This window comes from Diabrotica undecimpunctata, chromosome 5, assembly GCF_040954645.1.
Source record: "Diabrotica undecimpunctata isolate CICGRU chromosome 5, icDiaUnde3, whole genome shotgun sequence".
Lineage (NCBI taxonomy): Eukaryota > Metazoa > Arthropoda > Insecta > Coleoptera > Chrysomelidae > Diabrotica > Diabrotica undecimpunctata.
This window is the reverse complement of record NC_092807.1, coordinates 113,709,491-113,727,278: the sequence shown is the minus strand read 5'-3', so window position 1 is coordinate 113,727,278 and position 17,788 is coordinate 113,709,491. Positions and strand designations below refer to the sequence as shown.

Sequence of the window (17,788 nt, the reverse complement as noted above, 5' to 3'; positions counted from 1 at the left end):
TCCGGAGCTCATTTTCTTCTTTAAGACGTATACTAATAACTTACGAAAAAACGTTTAAAACAATTACATTTATGTACGAAAAATGATTTAATAATACACATCAGTTTTAAGCGTGTAAACATTAACAATACATAAAGAATAGAGTTTTAATTAAACGGCTAAAAAATATTTAAAAAGCTGGTTAAAAAACACAGCTTTTAAAACCAAAAAATGATCGTTAGGGACCAAGATAGCTCGGTTTTGTTAATCACTGTTACATTAATAAACAACATCAAGGGCTAAAATTGACCAATCTTTTATAAGAAAAGTCAAAGGTTTTAATAAAATTTTTAGCAAATAAAATTATTAACAATTGTTTAAACAGTGTTTTAACAAAAAAAACTTTGCTTTCCGACTAAAGTAAAAGAAGTGTGGGTAACCAACTTAAAGTACGCGTTCTTCAAAAAATACAAAACAGTCTCAAACTAGAGCGCTCGGAAGAAAAGGACGTATCTCGGATTATATTGGATCAAATTTGCTATTTCTTTTGTTAAACTGGGTACAACGTTAAAATAATAACATTTTTCGTATGTTCGTTGTAAAATTATCCAAAACAATACAGCTGATAATTACGTTCAAACCTTTTTTTATTGTTATTTTTTTATTTATTCAAAATAAAATTATATTAAATAAAGACCATTTATAAACATTATTAAATTGTTATTTATTTATATATGTTATTTATTTATAAAAAGTCAATTTTTTAGTATAAATCTAAAAACGTCTCAAAAAATGCTCAATGCTCTAGTTTTGAAAGATAAATGAGTTACCGTCAAACATAACACTCATAGCATACAAAATAATAAAGAAATTAATCAAAAATGATAAAGTTAATGCTGTTTGACTAATATCCCAGAAGATCAACTGAAAAAGCAGTACAGAAACCTTTGAAACAACCCACGTAATATTATCCAAACTCAAACCATCTCGAGGAACAGAAAAAACTTACAATGAAGAGTACGTCAATTTAATAATAAAACAGGAACTTAAACAAGCCCTTTGTTGCTCAAAAAATAGGAAACCAACTGATACAGATAACATAGCCATAGAGCTTTTAAAATACGGAGACAGTTTACTGAAACTTAGACTCCGACACTTAAGAAATATGTTCTTAAAAAGTGAATTAACCGCCGTCCCCAGCAGCAGTAGTGCGGTGAATAGTGAATAGTGTAGCGTTTGGTGGTTCAAGAGACTGTGACCCCGGAAGCCTTGTCCGTTACTGTTAGTAATGCATTGATCAGTGTAGTAGTGAATGGAAGCTCGGGAGACTCAGGTCTCGGAAACCCTGAAGAAGATATCAAAGAGGATCTCGAAAGCTCGGCGCAATGATAATCGACCCGATTCAAGTTGGAAGACTGTTGAGATTAATATTAGTTATTATAATAATTTTCCTGTGGGGGGGTTTTGGTTGGGCACCGAAATTTTTTTTATGCTACTTCCATTTTGTTCTTCCACGAAATTAGACTAGAAGATACCAACAACATAAATGATTGCTGGGAACAAATAAAAACGACAATAACCACTGCACCTCGAGAAAATCTTCTAAGACGACCAACAGTTAAAAATGACTGGATGTCACAAGACATCTTAGATCTAATGGACGTTCGAAGGCAGTATAAATCCATAAACAGAGAAAAATACAATGAAATACATAAAAAAATCCGAAAAAGAATTAAAGTAGCAAAAGACCGATGGCTACAAGAATCCTGTTTGGAAATTGAGAAACTGGAGCAACAACACGACAGCTTCCATTTGCATAAAAATCTAAAAGAATTACCAGGCAAAAGCAAAACTTATGGGCAAAATATATTACAAGACTCTGGTGGTAGAATTTTAAGTGATAAAAAAGAGCGCTGTACCGAATGGGAAAATTACATAATAGAATTATTTAACGATCGAGATACAGGCCCACCGATTCTAATCTCAGAAGTTCAGAAGGCTATCGACCAAGCGAAACGAAGGAAGGCTTCTGGTCCTGACGAAATACCTGCAGAATTATTAAAACTATTAGATAATGAGAGTGTTGTGATTATCACATCCTTCTTTAATAAGATATACAGCAGCAGCAAATTACCAGACAACTGGTTAGAATCGATATTTATAACTATTCCCAAGAAAAAGAATGCCAGACAGTGTAGCGACTATCGACTTATCAGTTTAATGAGTCACACGCTCAAAATTTTTATGAAAATATTGCATTGTCGCATATATAAACTTTGTGAGGGGATAACTTGTGATGAGCAGTTTAGTTTCCGAAACGGTATGGGTACTCGAGAAGCTCTTTTTTGCATGCGAATACTCTTACAAAAGAGCATTGAGTTTAAGAAAAATATTTACGTATGTTTTATAGATTTCGAAAAAGCCTTTGATAGAGTACCACATACATTATTATTTCAATGCTTAGACTCAGTTGGTCTGGACACGTATGACATTAGATTGCTTAAAAATCTTTACTACAATCAGACCGCTTGTGTTAAGGTGGACCAAGAGTTTTCAGCTAAAGTTTCTATTAAGCGTGGTGTCAGACAGGGATGTGTTATGTCACCGATGTTGTTTAATGCCTACGCTGAACCAGTTTTTGAAATAGCTTTACATAATCGCCGCGAAGGTGTTAAGATCGGTGGTGAAATTATTAACAACATCAGATACGCCGATGACACCGCAATAATGGCAGAGAGTCTAGAAGATCTTCAAACCCTGTTGAATGCTGTATACAACGAATGCACTGAAAAGGGTTTAACAATCAACGCAAAAAAAAACAAAATGGATGGTGGTCGGAAAAATTAATATCGAAGACTCAGTACTAAGATTAGTTAACAAAATCTTGGAAAGGGTGGAACAATTTAGATATCTGGGTAGCTGGATTGACTGCAGGGTTGAAAGTGACGAGGAAATTTCGAAGAGAATAGAACTCGCACGGAAAAACTTTATTAACTGGCGTCCTGTATTATGCAGTAGAAGTCTGTCGTTGACCACACGTCTAAGAGTATTGAAGTGCTACGTCTGGTCCACTTTGTTCTATGGATGTGAAACCTGGACAACAAAAATAAAAAATCTTAACAAATTAGAAGAGTCTGAGTTATGGTGTTACCGTCGCATGCTCAGAATCCCGTGGACAGCACACATATCTAACCAAGGCGTGCTAGAGACCGTGCACAAAGAGCGAGAATTGATCAACATCATCGAAATGAGAAAGGTCCAATACTTCGGTCATATAATGAGAGGACCTAAATATCGCTTATTCCGGTTAATCATTCAGGGCAAAATCGAAGGAAAACGTTGGGTCTGAAGAAAACAACTGTCTTGGCTGCGTAACGTTAGACAATGGACAGGTCGAACGGTCGAGGAACTGTTTCATCTAGCTGCCGACCGAGAATCATTTCATCAGCTTGTCAATATGACGATAGCCAACGCTTGAATATAAGCACGGCACACAAAGAAGAAGATTTTGTTCTTAAAATTTCTGAGAAACCGTGTCGGAATAATACCAGGGGGGAATTTAACCTCAAACCCCACCTCATATATATATATATATATATATATATATATATATATATACATATATATATATGTATATATACTTATATATATTCTTGCTAAAATCTGTAAATCTTTTACACATTTCATACAGCTCAAAAAGATGGAAAACGACGCTGTTCGCTGCGAACAGCGAACAGGGGTTGACGCCAACATTTCTGAAGGCGGAATTTTGATTGGAAGGTGGAGCAGAAGATATTTTCTTTCTTAGGGATCTCCATGTCGAAGATAACAGGATGCCGTCATCCTTTTTATTGGGACAATTGGCATTTTTTCAATCTCTATGGCTTCTCGGATAATTCTTCTTTTATAGAAGTGGACAGGGGCTATGGTTCATGAGTTGTCAAAATCAATTTTGCGACCTGTATGAAGATAATGTTGAACTAAAGCTGAAATTGAATCGGAATTGTCAACAGAAATGAAATGTTCATAAATCCTATTTTGAAATCTACGATTTATTTGACCTATATAAGATCAGGGGCAGTCTGCACAAGGAATCTCATAAACTCCGTGTTGTTCATTTGGAATGTTGTCTTTGATTGATCGGATGGATAAGAAATAAAAGTTGTTATTGTGGGGTAAATATTGTCTTTAGTTCTCTTGATTTAAGAATTTTGTCGATTTTGTCAGTGATACCTTTGTCGTAAGGAAGAAAATCTTTCATATGATTAAGGGCCTGAGTCTTTGGGTTAAGATTGAGTGGGAGTGGAAAATTGATGTCTGTGGATGCCTATTGATGTCATTTTCGCGGTAACCGTTTTGGATGAGGGCTTGTTTTAAACTAGAGAACTTAGCGGGTCTACTTGCAACATCGCATAGGCGTATTGATTTGGAGGCAAGGGTATTAATGACTGAATTAATTTGTGAAGGTTGATGATAAGAGTTGGCATGCAAGTAACGATTAGTCGACAAACAGAGTGATGAAAACCTTGGGATTGGTTTTTCTTTATGATAAATTCGAGAAACTGTAGGGATGAATCAGTTTCCACCTTCATCGCGAACTGGATGAATACTATTTATATGGATTTGAAAAGACACCAATGTATAACTTTCGTTGGGCGAAATGAAAAATGTATCGTCAACATAAAAGTTTAAAAAATTGATGTGAATACTGCTCAGGTCTCTTCCATAAAGATATTGGCAATTACCGGAGATATATATATATATATATATATATATATATATATATATATATATATATATATATATATATATGTATATATTTATATATATACACATGGCTACAAAAAAAAGAAATGTGGACAGAAGAAATATAAAAAATTCATGAAAAATCTTAGAGGTTTAAACAAATAAATAAACCGACAGGAAATAAAAAATCCTACTAGAAACTGAATAAGATCATAGAATATTTTAAACGTAAAGTAGTATTGCGCAAGGAAAAAGGCAAAGACATACCTACTGGCAGAACAAAAAATATATTAAAAGGAAGGCCAAAGTGTTTAAATAAAATTCAGTTAGATGAGTAAAATAAGGATAAAACAATATAGGATTAAAGAGTCAACACAGAAATCTCCCTCTTTAGATGACATGAAAGTAATCACCAATACCAAAAAAAAATTAAATAATACGAATGGGACCTCGGACATTAGACGCAATAAGCAAATACCACGATAATCGAATACTAAAGTGATAGTTTCAACACAAAAAAGAGGATTAATTAAATTCAAAAATCATCGGGAAGTTAAATTAGTTAAATTGCAAAATACAGCAAATTATCTTCCAACATTATATATGAGTGACTGATACGATATGCCATATAAGCAACCGGTCTACGTTCTCTGGTGGACGTTCCTTATGGGTTTCTCCTTAAGGAATATTTTGCTTATTCAGGGGTGTTTCTTGGCAGTTATCGTATAGGCACTCGTGCATGATGGTTCCTACTACTGGTAGTTCGATGGTGTGTTGTACTGCGGAAGAGACAGGGAACGCATATACTATTATTGGTAAAAGATTCTTTTAAAATCTTATTTTTTAAAAATGCGAAGGGGATAATTGTAGCTACATATACAATTGACTTCTGATGTAATAAACGGGAAAAGCAAAAGTCATATGGGTTCTGAATGGAAGAAAATTTTAGGTCAAGTTAAGACTCAAAAAGGATTATCGAGCCAATTTATATGCAGGAATATTGTTTTCTTTCTAATTCTCTTATATCCTGTTTTACATTAAATTATGTACTCAGTACTTAGTTACTTTAAGACTGAAATTTAAATATAATATGGTGATTGTCACCAAAATAGCAAAAAAAACAAATAAACAAAATAAAATCACTGGGATTTAAGATAGATATTATACTGTCTGTAATAATATGAGTAACATTTCAATCATATTAAGTAAACTTGCTGCTTTTATACATAACAAAGTGTGATGTTCTTGTTGTGAACAGCCAAATAAAAATGATTATATGATATAACAGAAAAAATTAAGATGTCAGAAAATACCTTATTTGTAGTACTGGCTGATTATAGGATTAATTCGCTTCTTTCGTTACTTTTGAATAAGCAATTTACCAATAATTTAAGTTTCTCGAATACAAAACTCTCACATGTTTCCTTTTGACTTGTATATAAACAATTCTTAGGTAATAAGTGAGTTTAAATTTATTTTTGGCATTCTTGTTTACAAGTTAAAATGACAGAATTAATAAAAAAAATGAACAAAGCCAAAAGAAACGAATTAGTGCTATTATCGTCATCAGTGAAAAGAGTAGATTATAACTTACGATATTTTTCCTAAAACTGTTCAAGCAGGTACAAAAATTACCAGCAATAGAAGAACCTGGAATTGTTTGCTATTATACTATATATAAAATAAGAGTTTTTTTAATTTCTATTAAAAAGGTATTTTATAAAGGTTTGATAAAAATCAACTGTAATTAGACAAGCTCGTTTGTTGAACGTTTAGATAAATATGTGATCTTAAATATAAACTAAAATGAAAAAGTCTTTAACAGCCTGTTAATAAAATCATTTGAAGTGATGTTAATGAAAATAGTTGAAATAATTGACTATGTATTTGGAATTAGAGGTCATCATCTTTCTGAAATCGAGTATATTTGATAAATTAAAAAAAAATAGTCTCCCTTTTTTTCTTTTTTCCTATAGTAAAATGTAATACGCTAATTCTACGGTTTTATTAATTATCTTCTTTGTTCTAATAGCTGCCTAACGGCCAACAAAAATATTAACACGAAAATATCAGTAAAACGGTGACAGGAGCAAAACATACGTGAGAGAGAAATTAGAACAAAGCAATTTATTTAGTTCAAGAAATACAAAAACGTATTTGGAATGAATATATATTTTGATAAAAAGGAAGGATGAGGAGAAAAGAGTAGGAAAATGACAAAAAAAATTAAAAAAGAAATAGCATAGGGAAGAAAAAAATAAGAATATAAAAAAGAGAAAAGGGAGTAATATTTTCTTTTCACAACTTTAAATATTATACTTTTATACATGCAAGAATGAATGATTGTAAATTGTTCCCTAACCAGCGTACCATTAAGGATAATAGCTCCACAGTTTCAGGTTCTCCAACTATTAAATATCTTAAAGAATGGCGATACATCCCTACGACGGTTACTTTAAAATAAAAAATCTCACCTACGAATATCACTAAAAATCACGTTCACATTCTATCTGGTCAAAATATGACAGTAAGCGGTTTCCTAAATTCACTACCGGGTATCTGCGAAGGATATTGCCCGGGATACTGCGCCATCGGCAGTAAGCCGGCGGTACTTTGTTGCATTGCACTCGAAGGATAATATCCCGGAAGACCTCCAGGCGAAGCGCCTGCCGAAGAAGTCGTTGTCGAACTGGATGAAGAACTACCTTCTAACCTGTCTTGCATTGGTTTTACATCTGGAGAGTCTGATGATCTAGGTGAACTCATCGAAACTTGTTGACTGTGCTGTTGCTGGTGTTGGTGATGGTCCGAGTACATTTTTCCGAGTTCTAAGCCTGCTAAAGAAAAGAGATTTCAGATCTATAAAAAATTTAAATATTTAAATAAAAAAATTAAAACACGCAAGTTACGTATAATTTTTCATTATCAAAACTTAAGTTTAGGACAGAATACACTTCAATAAACCTGAAAAGTCATCAGTTTTATGAGCTACTGGTAGTATTTAAGATAAGATTTAAGGTAATCAACAAAAAATAATTTTTGATTTCCTGCAACCAATGAGTTTCTTGTACATAACAGGAATTCTGCTGTGATTATATCGATCACATCTTAACAAAACAAAGTTTCTTGTGGTATTTTAAAAGTTTTTTCCGGTGTGGCCAAACTTTCGACACACATTGTATCTCTGAAAAGCAAAGTTTCTAACGAGATTTCTTCTTTGGAAAGCAAAGTTTATGATAACATCTGTTTGGAAATCTTCAAGGTCACTTCCGACTTCGACAATAAAATATTTTCGTTAAAGAACCAACTTGCTACCGATATTTTCGCTTTCGAAGACAAAAGAGAGATTCAAATACATTATAGAAGAGACAAAAGACATCGAGGCGAGATGTAAGTTGGAACCACGGCCGACATTTAAAGCGACTGGAAGCTGTGTTCGCCAAAACCCAATGTTTGACGGAAAATCGTCATGGAACAACTATATGAAACAGTTTGAATTAGCTGCAAGAGCGACTGGATGGTCCTAAAAAGAAAATGCTGTAAAGCTGGCTATCGCTATTCAAGGAGATGCCTTAGATGTGCTTCACACCATAGCCGTAGAGAAGGCAGATAATTTCAAACAACTTAAGAAGAGACGAGAAGAATACGATCTGGTCAAGAACATTTGGAACAGGTCTAGCAGTCGCAGTTTAAAAATCTAAGACAAAAGAAAAATGAGGCTCTTCAATAATATGGGGTAGATATTGCCAGGTTAGTACGATATCTTATCCAATAACTTCCGAGGACATAATGGAAAAGTTGGTTGTACAAACATTTATTAATGGTCTTCGTAATCATAAAATCTTCTTCTTCTCATTGCGCCGTCTCCTTTCGAAGGTTGGCGATCCAAATGGCAATTGTAGTTTTGGAAACTGCTGCGCGAAAGATCTCTGCGGATAAGCGGTCGAACCATCTCCTCAGGTCTTTCAGCCACGAGTTCCGGCGTCTTCCTACTGATCTTTTGCCCTGTACTTTTCCTTCCAGTATAATTTGAAGTAATTCATATCTTTCGCCTCTCAGCACATGACCCAAGTATTGCATTTTTCTCTCTTTAATTATTCATAAAATACAGAGAACAATACGATTAGCTCGTCACAGGACACTGGTCGGTGTCTTGCCCATCGCCCTCGAATACGAATCAGCTACGTAGGCCTCTGGTGAGTACCTACAGTAAAGTTAGGACTGTAAAAGAGAAAGATGATGCAAACAAACTTGACCAGCTTGTTAATATGATTAAAAGCATTACATCCAAAAAAACGCCATAAGATGTTAGAATTGTGGTAAGATGGAACACGTGCGAAGTTTATGTAAGCACACCAGGTATAACACAAATCAAGTAACTCATCAGCAAGAAAACTAGAACGAACGGACTTCGACCAGGAAATTTTACAAAAACACTCTAATAATAATAGATTCTTTGATATGTGGTAAACAAATAAATTTTGAGAAAACCCGAGCGACCAGAACCATTATATGCCCGATAAAACAGCCGTAAGAAACTTTTACCAACGAAGCTGCGACCGCTGACTACCACAGGTAAAAATGTTAACATCCACGAAGAAATTCAAATCCAATTAGGAATTGGAGCAGAAAAGTTCGTCCATACTGTTAATACGGTAATGTTATATTAGGAATCGACGTATTAAATTTGCATGTGTTAAAATTAGATTTTAACAATATAGTACTATAAGTTGGTAAGAAGGTATTTCTTCATCTACATGATAACAGCACTGTGATGCAGCCATTAAAGACGATACAGTTGTGCCTGCGAGAATTAAAACAAACCTAATAGCGCGATCGCAGGAAATTGCGCATGAAGAAACACTCTTATGATGGACCCTTGGAACCATGCCGATAAGATCGGTCAAGGAATCATATTTGAAAAGGAATTGGTAGCGTTTTTCTAAAGAAATTCCTGTAAAACTAATCAATATCAATGACTACACAGTGGCCATGAAGAAAGAGACAAAGGTAGAATCCTGTGTACCTGTGACATCCATAATCACGACAACATCTCATAATTCCAAGGAAAAATTGGACCAAATAGTTGCAGTTGCTAGTCACTTTTTACATCAGGTGAAGAAAAGGAAATTTCTTCGTCGGCATCGTGACATTTTTGTACCGAAAGTCAAAGTGGTTCAGTGGTTCAGGTCAAAAAGAAAGACGGAACGACGAGCTTTTGTGGGAACTACCGTTTGTTGAACAATGTTACCAAAAATGGTAGTTATCCTCTGCCTCGGATCTACAACGCGTTGGATGGATTGGCTGGAAGTAAATTGTTTTTTACTTTGGATTTAAAGTCTGAATACTGATAGGTAGAAATGAACCCAGTGAATAAAAAAAAATCAACCTTTACCACAGGATCTGGACTTTGGCAATTCAATATTATGCCATTTGGACACTGCAATGCTCCTGCGATATTTGAGAAGTTTATGAAAAATGTGTTGGGAGTTGAAAGTGTTTTGGAAAAAATGCCTGGTGTATTTAGACGATATAATCGTCTTGGAGTTGATTTTTAAAGACCATTTGAAGAATTTAGAAAACGTTTTTAATCAAGATAAAGCTGCCCAATTATTGTTAAACCCCAAGATTTTTAAAGTTAAGTCAATTATCCGGATCATATAGTCATCAAACAAGGAGTGGCCTGAATAAGGGAAAAATCGATTCAATTAAGGAATGGCCAGATCCTTCTAACAACTGTTAAGGGAGAAGTTCATTAAGAAGTTTGCAGATATCTCGCTAACCCATTAAGACGACTTACAGAGAAAGCAAGGGATTACTGCTGAGAGAGACTGTCAAACTGCCTTCGAAACCTTGAAAAAGCATTTAATCACAGTACCAATATTAGGTATCCACTTCCAGAAGGGGAGTATATCTTAGAAAGAGACGCAAGTAATATCGGAATTGGAGGAGTGCTATGCTATCTCAGATCTAAGAAAGACAGAAACGAGTCCGATATTTTAATAAAGTGACTTTAAAACCTGAGCGAAATTATTGCATCACCAGAAGAGAACTTCTAGCAGTAGTGAAATCCATAGAACATTTCTGTCAGTACTTCTATGAAAGAAAATTCTTAATCCGAACCTACCATTCCGCCTTTCAGACTAGTCCCACTTTTTCAGATTGTACTTGTAGCGGATCACGCCGCATGTGGTTTCCACATGGAGAAAGGTAAGTTTAATCCGGCAGATAGTTCCTCCTTATAGTCGAGTACCGATTGTGGATCGTGCCCGCTCGAAACTTCTCTAACTTCAGTCGGTCGGGTTTTTAGGCGTAATCATGAAGGTGACGGTAGTCTTTGACTTGGTTGTCTTTCTCGGCCTTTGTGGGTCTAGCTCTTCTGACCTTAGATAAAGCTATTTTAGAAACTGGTGTAGTTCTTAGCGGTCAGATCATTACAACCTGTAATGAATTGACCCGTCTTGTTTAGAGCAGTGTCCATCTGCGATATGTGTGTAAAGAGTCTCCAGACTGAAGCTGCGTATTCGGCTGCTGAGAAACTTTGAGAAAGTGCTGAGGGGCGAAGGACGTGTAGATGAGCACCCCAAGTTGTACCTGATAGTTTATTTTTTAAGATATTGTTGCTTGATGTAATTTTAATGTTTGTGTTCTGACAGGAGTGTTTGTATGTGAGGGATATGCCGAGGATAATGCCTAGATATTTACCGGTTGAGTAGTGCTTTAATTTTTGACCCATCTACACAACTTTAAGCTTTTTGTCAGCTTTTTTATTATTTAAATGAAAAGCATATAGCTGCGTTTTAGATGCGTTTAGTTTCAGATATTTCGTTCATATTGTGGTCGTGAAGTTTCTGTTTATATAGTGATTTTGAAAATTTGCCTTCTGCCTCTACAAATGATCTTCTTGTGCAGCGATGACTTAGTCATCTACGTATATGAATTGTTTTGTTTTAATATTTATCTCATATTTAGTCCACTAATATAGTTTTAGAAATAAAAAAGTCTATTAAATAAAAAATATAAATAGAAAAAAATATATTTTTATTAAAAACACAAACTTACCATGAGCGTAACTCCTTGTAGCATCTGGATTGTATTTATTTGCTATATTGGCATCCATGTACATTTTAGAAGATTCGAAGTAGGCTTTGGTTAGAGCCGATGTAGAATCGAGGTATCCGCGTTCCAAATAGCTTTTCGATGGCGAATCCATATATTTAGGATCTGAGTACATTGACATGGCAAGAGTAGAAGGAGGCATATAGGGTGAACGATATTTATCTGCTTCCATTGAATATTTCATTGCGTCCATAGAGCTCACAACCTGTAAATAAATAAATAAATTTGTTTTTAAAAACAACTAACTAAAAAAAACACGTACTAAGATAATAACAAAAATTTTATTATGAGGTTTTTTATGATATAAAAAGTACGTTGATGATTGTAATCAGGTCAATATTTTCTGTAATGACCTTCTGGTTGAGTTTACCGAAAGTACAAGCTGATTTGAGCAAACAGATGTTTGTAATTAATCTCGAAAGAGATAAATATTTACTCGTTATTGTTTCATATAAATTAAAAATTGCAGAATTCAAAAAATAGTATAATCAAAATGTACTTTTTAAAAGCTTTCTTTCTTTATATTTGAAGCATACAACATATGCATTATAAAAACATCCTAATACTGCTAAACCGAAATGTTTTATTTTATGATTGACATTTGCGGCTATATTCAGCTTGTACTTTCGGTAAACTAAACCGAACTTTTTAGTAACAATTGATCCACATTATTGTGATGTTTATACCTATTTATTATTAAAATTCAGAATAGCAGCAAGCAAAGTTAGGATACCCATGTTGATCGCCAACATCCGGAACGGATAGGCATCGTAAGAAGATTATTAAAATAAAAGTTAATTAAAATTAAATTAAAGTAAGATATTTACTTAACACGTTTTAATATTTTAAAGCTTATGATAGAAGAAACTCATAACTATTCATAACCATGTCCAAAAAGTCATCATCATATTAAAAAAATGATCATTCCCAAGTGGACCTGTTCAATACCTTCAAAACCAGTATGTTCCACAATGTGCAGCGTGTGCAGCGATTAGTCACCAAATACAACCAAAGAACTAATATAAGGGATATTCAAATGGAGGACAGCTTAAATACGCAGAGAAAAGTAGATTATTCTGTACGATCTTTGACTAAAAACTAGCATTCAAGGTACATTTAGAATATTTAAAAAAATCATGTCAGCCTGGAATAAATTTGTTACTAGAAGACAGAAACGTTGTCATCTTATCTTGGTGGTAACACAATCAAAATAAATTTCCTATCAAGGATCGTGGAATTAATAGAATATTCCTGACCAAAGTCTGTCCCAGGAGAAAGGCACTTCTCCAGAGCCGGCTTGACTACGAGGAAACAAAGAAGCCAGCTCGGCGAGTATTCAGCGAGTTGTCGTGTGTCCAGTCATGAACAAAAATTTAATAATGCTGTAAGATTGTATAAATGAAAATTTGTAAAATAACTGTGTGTATGTGTGTGTGTGTGTACCAACTGGCCAGTCAATTTGTTTTAAGTTCTCTCTTTACACAAGATAGGGTTAGTATTTGCATTTAAAACTATTGTATTGTATTGACAATTAAGACATGGAATGTTAGAAACTTACTTAGTAGTTTTGTAACACAAAAATGTGTTAGATTAGAAGGTAATTGAAGATTGACTTGAACTAGCTTGGTAAAAAAAATTTATCTTTCAATAAAATGTAAAGGACATTCTAACAGCATATGTTGTAGATCAGCTAGCTCCCTATATATACATTCATTATTATTTGCCAGTCCTATTTTTCTTTTGTAGACTGGAATCATATAATGATTGTTTCTTGTTTTACAAATAGTTTTGATGAAGCTTCTGTTGGAAATTTGTTTAACCCATGTCTTGAAGGAAAGTGCGGGTTGGATTCTTTTATAAAATTTGCCTTTGTCTAAATTATTGTAAGTACATAGGAAGTTGATAGTTTTGCAGAGTGGATTCTTTCATTGTTGCTTTTTAGCCAGATCATCTACTATTTCATTGGTTTTTATACCAATACGTGCTTTATATTGTTCTGAAGCTATTTTCTTGTGGCATATTAAAGTAATTACTATTTAAATGGGAATAATAATAAATACTAATAATTCAATTTACTAATGTTTGTATTTTGAAAACGATTTCCAAAGTGGAAATTGAAACGTCAATAAACGTACTTTAACCTTTAATTGTGGCTTATTCCCATTTAAATAGTATTTAATATGTGCTTTTATCCAGCACAATATGATATTTTTGCCCGATTTCAAAGCTTCACTGTTAAGTGCTATGATGTCACTGATGATTTAATTTTCTACAAAATTATGTAAATTATATTTGAGTTTATGTACAATGCAATGTTTATGGCAGTCTGTACATATAACATAGTTTAGTTCTTTTTGATTCATACATATTTTATAGGCTTCTTTGACTGCTATGAGTTCAGCTGTGAAAGTTGTCATTTTGTCGGGTAATCTGTTGTTTATATTTATACTTTTTTGGGGGTAGAATATAGCATATCCAACTTTGCAGTCCAATTTGGAACCATCTGTATATAATTTTTGATAACTACCCCAATGATGTTGTACATACGGAAGGTGGTCTAGAATATTACTTAAATGGCAGTTAAATGGAGATAAATAATCTTCATAATTTAATTTTCGAGATGAAGTTTGTTCCATTTGGTATATGTCGTCAATGTAACTAGAAACATTGAGAAAACTTTCCGCAACTAGAAGCTGCTTCTTTTTTTCCCAGTAATGATGAGTTAGGTATGTAGTAGTTAGTTGTACAATTTTATTCAACAACAGTTTATCGTTAACTGCCACTTTAACTATAAATTTCTCACTTAAGAATTCTCTGCGTAATGAAAGTGGAGGTTCATTAAGCTCACATTCCACGACCAATATGGGAGTACTACGAAGATAACCAGTGCTTACCCTAAGTGCTTTATTTTTTGTATTTTCGATTTTTTAGAGTACAGCGTTTGATGCTGAGCCATAAAATGTAGATCCGTAATCTAGGATCGATCTCATTAAATTTTTGTATAGTAATATTGAGATGTTTGGATCAGCTCTCCAGTTACTAACACTTACAGTCTTGATGATATTCATTGCGTTTTCCGTTCTTCGTAATCTATAATTTGTGAGTCTAAGAATATGCCAAGAAATTTTATTGAAGTTTTATAATGAATTTTATAAATATCAAATTGTAGGTAGTTTGGAGGAGAATATCGTTTTCTAGTGAAAGTAACAATGGTTAATTTACTCCCCGAGATTGTTAAACTCTTATCCGTCGTCCATTTTTTATAATATTCAATCCTGATTAAAGGTACACATTACATTTATCTATTAACTTATTTTCTACATAAATTGCAAGATCATCAGTATACTGTAAGATTTTTATATGATGAGGAAGTTTATTTTCTATGTCAGCAGTATACAGAATATATAATAGAGGACTCAAGATGCTACCTTGTGGTAGTCCCAGAGATGTGTACCTTATGTTAGACTTATCTCCATTTAATCTAACGTGTACTGATCGATTAATATACAAATTAATGATATTCCATGTTACAGTTTCAGGTATTCCTATATCCAACATTTTCACATATAGAATGTGGAGATTATAATTTTCATAGGCCCCTTTTATAACTAAAAACAAAGCACTAACTGCTTTCTTATAAGTAATCAATCTACACTTGAGTGCCAAATAATCGACTCAAAATTATTTTGCGAAAGTATGTCTCCTGTTTCAATCTAAAAGTGTAAATTTAAAAATATTTAATGTACAATCATTAACCTCATTATTGAGTTTTAAACAAGTTTTGTGTTTTGGTGAATCCTATGACTTATTGCAAGTAACTAATGCAACAAGTAGAGAGGGGGTCAAAATTTGATTCATTGAAATCGACACGCACCGACTTAACACGTTCGGTTAACATTGTACGTATCAATTTACATAGCAACCCACTAATACATCAATCTCTAAGTTCGCAACTGCATTAAAATGGATCTACATTCTACAAATGGATACCACATCCGTCAAAGCAGCTCAAGCAGTAGCATTATTGTGAGAAGGCCTGAGTCAGAGGACCGTGGCAAATGGATTAAATTCAAGCCAATCTGCTGTGTCCCGAGTGTATCGTCGGTACCAAGATACTGGTGATTATGTCCGCCACTAATGAGGAGGTCGTAAACGAATAACAACGGAGAGAGTCGATCGATTTCTTGTATCGAAATCCCTGAAAAATCGACATTTAACTGGTGCTAATCTCAAAGAAGAGCTTAGAGCGGTCCGAGGTGTAGTTACCAGTGTTTGGACAGTCAGAAGGAGACTGAAGGCAGCCGACCTGACACCAAAAAGAGCAGCTACGAGTCAAAAGCTAACTGCAGTCCAGAAGAAAAGGCGATTAGAATTTGCTCGAGAACATCTGGATTGGAACGACTATCAAAGGAGGCAGGTATTATTCTCAGACGAAAGTAGGAATACCTACATGGCAACGACAAGAGGCGTCGAGTCTATAGAAGGCCAGGAAAGCGATTTGCTCAATGTTGTATACGAGAAATTGTGTCATATGGAGACAGTTCTTGTTTGTTTTGGGCAGGCATTTCCATGGATGAAAAAACCGAGTTGGTTTTCGTGCCTAGTGGAGGACCTTCAGGAGTGTTAACGGCGGATCGTTATATTAGAGACATTTTGGAGAAACATGTACTTCCATACGCGGGATTTATTGGTAATACCATTATTTTAATGCACGATAAGGCACGATGCCATACCACACGAGTTACCACCAACTATCTGACTGAGATTGGTATACCTACAATAAATTGGTCTGCGTTGAGCGCGGACATAAATCCAATAGAGCATGTTTGGGATGAGCTTAAACGAAGGGTCCAGAATATAAATCATGCACCAAGGAGCATAATGGAATCAAGAGCTGAGCTTAATGATGAATGGGAAGCAATGCCTCAAGAATTTATTATAAAAGTCGTCCGATCCATGCGAAATCTATTGGAAAGTGTAATTAGGAGTAGGGGTGATAATATCAAATACTGAAAAATTAAGAAATTCTTTTTTTATTAATGATTTTTCTGTTCATAACGTCTTTCTTGCGTTAGTTCCAATGATAAATATTTAGGAAACTCTGTTCGTATTGCATATTGTTTTCATAATGCGCCTTCCAAATAATGCAATAGCAGTTTTTGTAAGCTCAATAATAAAGTTATTGTTTGCATATTACATCCTTTTATTTTCATACTTCTTACATTGAAACAGAAGGTGTAATCTCAAATATCACTTTTGAGTCGATTATTTTGCACTCAAGTGTACTTATAAGTAGATCAAGTTCTATCAAAATATCACTCCACTGTCTGCAGACTAATTTTGCAGACAGTGGAGTGATATTTTGGTGGAACTCTTTTATCCATGAAGCTTCCGACAGCATTATAGGGAGTTTGTTCTTAGTTTTTCTATTTTTCAGTCCAACATTTCATTTAAAATAAGAGAGCTTAGAGCGATTTTCAGTCTAAGCAAAAGCGATAACTAATAAAAAAATATATTAAATTAGAAGGTAGAGCATCTTTTACCTTCCCCTCTTGGTCCAAATTTATAAAAATATACGACAAAAAACATTGCAAACTTCTAATTGTATTTGTTGCATGAATGATCCTATATAGTATAGCATCTGAAAAGATTTAAAGGGGAGAAACTCGAAACAATAGAAATTTTTACACAATATATTGTACAGGAAAAGATGCCACTTATAGAAAGTGCAGTAATTATTAAATTGGTCTAATAAGATAATTTTGATGTTTAATTGTTAAGATAATTTGTAAAAATAATATGCTCAGAAAAAATATAAATATTAAGTTTGTTTTTATACCAAAATTATATTTATATATTATACCATAATATATTTACTTATTTAGAAACTATAATTTATTTTAGCACTGCACAACAACGGGACATCCCGCGCGACACGGAACTG

The 17,788-nt window shown here is 33.9% G+C and overlaps 1 protein-coding gene across 2 annotated transcripts in view; it reads right to left on the bottom strand.

Moving 5' to 3' along the window:
• Positions 1–4,878: 4,878 nt before the first annotated feature.
• LOC140441680 (uncharacterized) overlaps positions 4,879–17,788 on the bottom strand; it is a 198,634-nt gene continuing 185,724 nt past the window's right edge. The window contains exons 5-6 of one of the 2 annotated variants that reach the window (XM_072532550.1): positions 11,788–12,049; positions 4,879–7,562 (exon numbers count right to left, since the gene is read on the bottom strand). In XM_072532550.1, coding sequence (XP_072388651.1) covers positions 7,240–7,562; positions 11,788–12,049 — 585 coding nt within the window. In that variant the 3' untranslated portion in view covers positions 4,879–7,239. The remainder of the gene's footprint in view (positions 7,563–11,787; positions 12,050–17,788) is intronic. The other variant, XM_072532551.1, reaches the window with a different exon arrangement.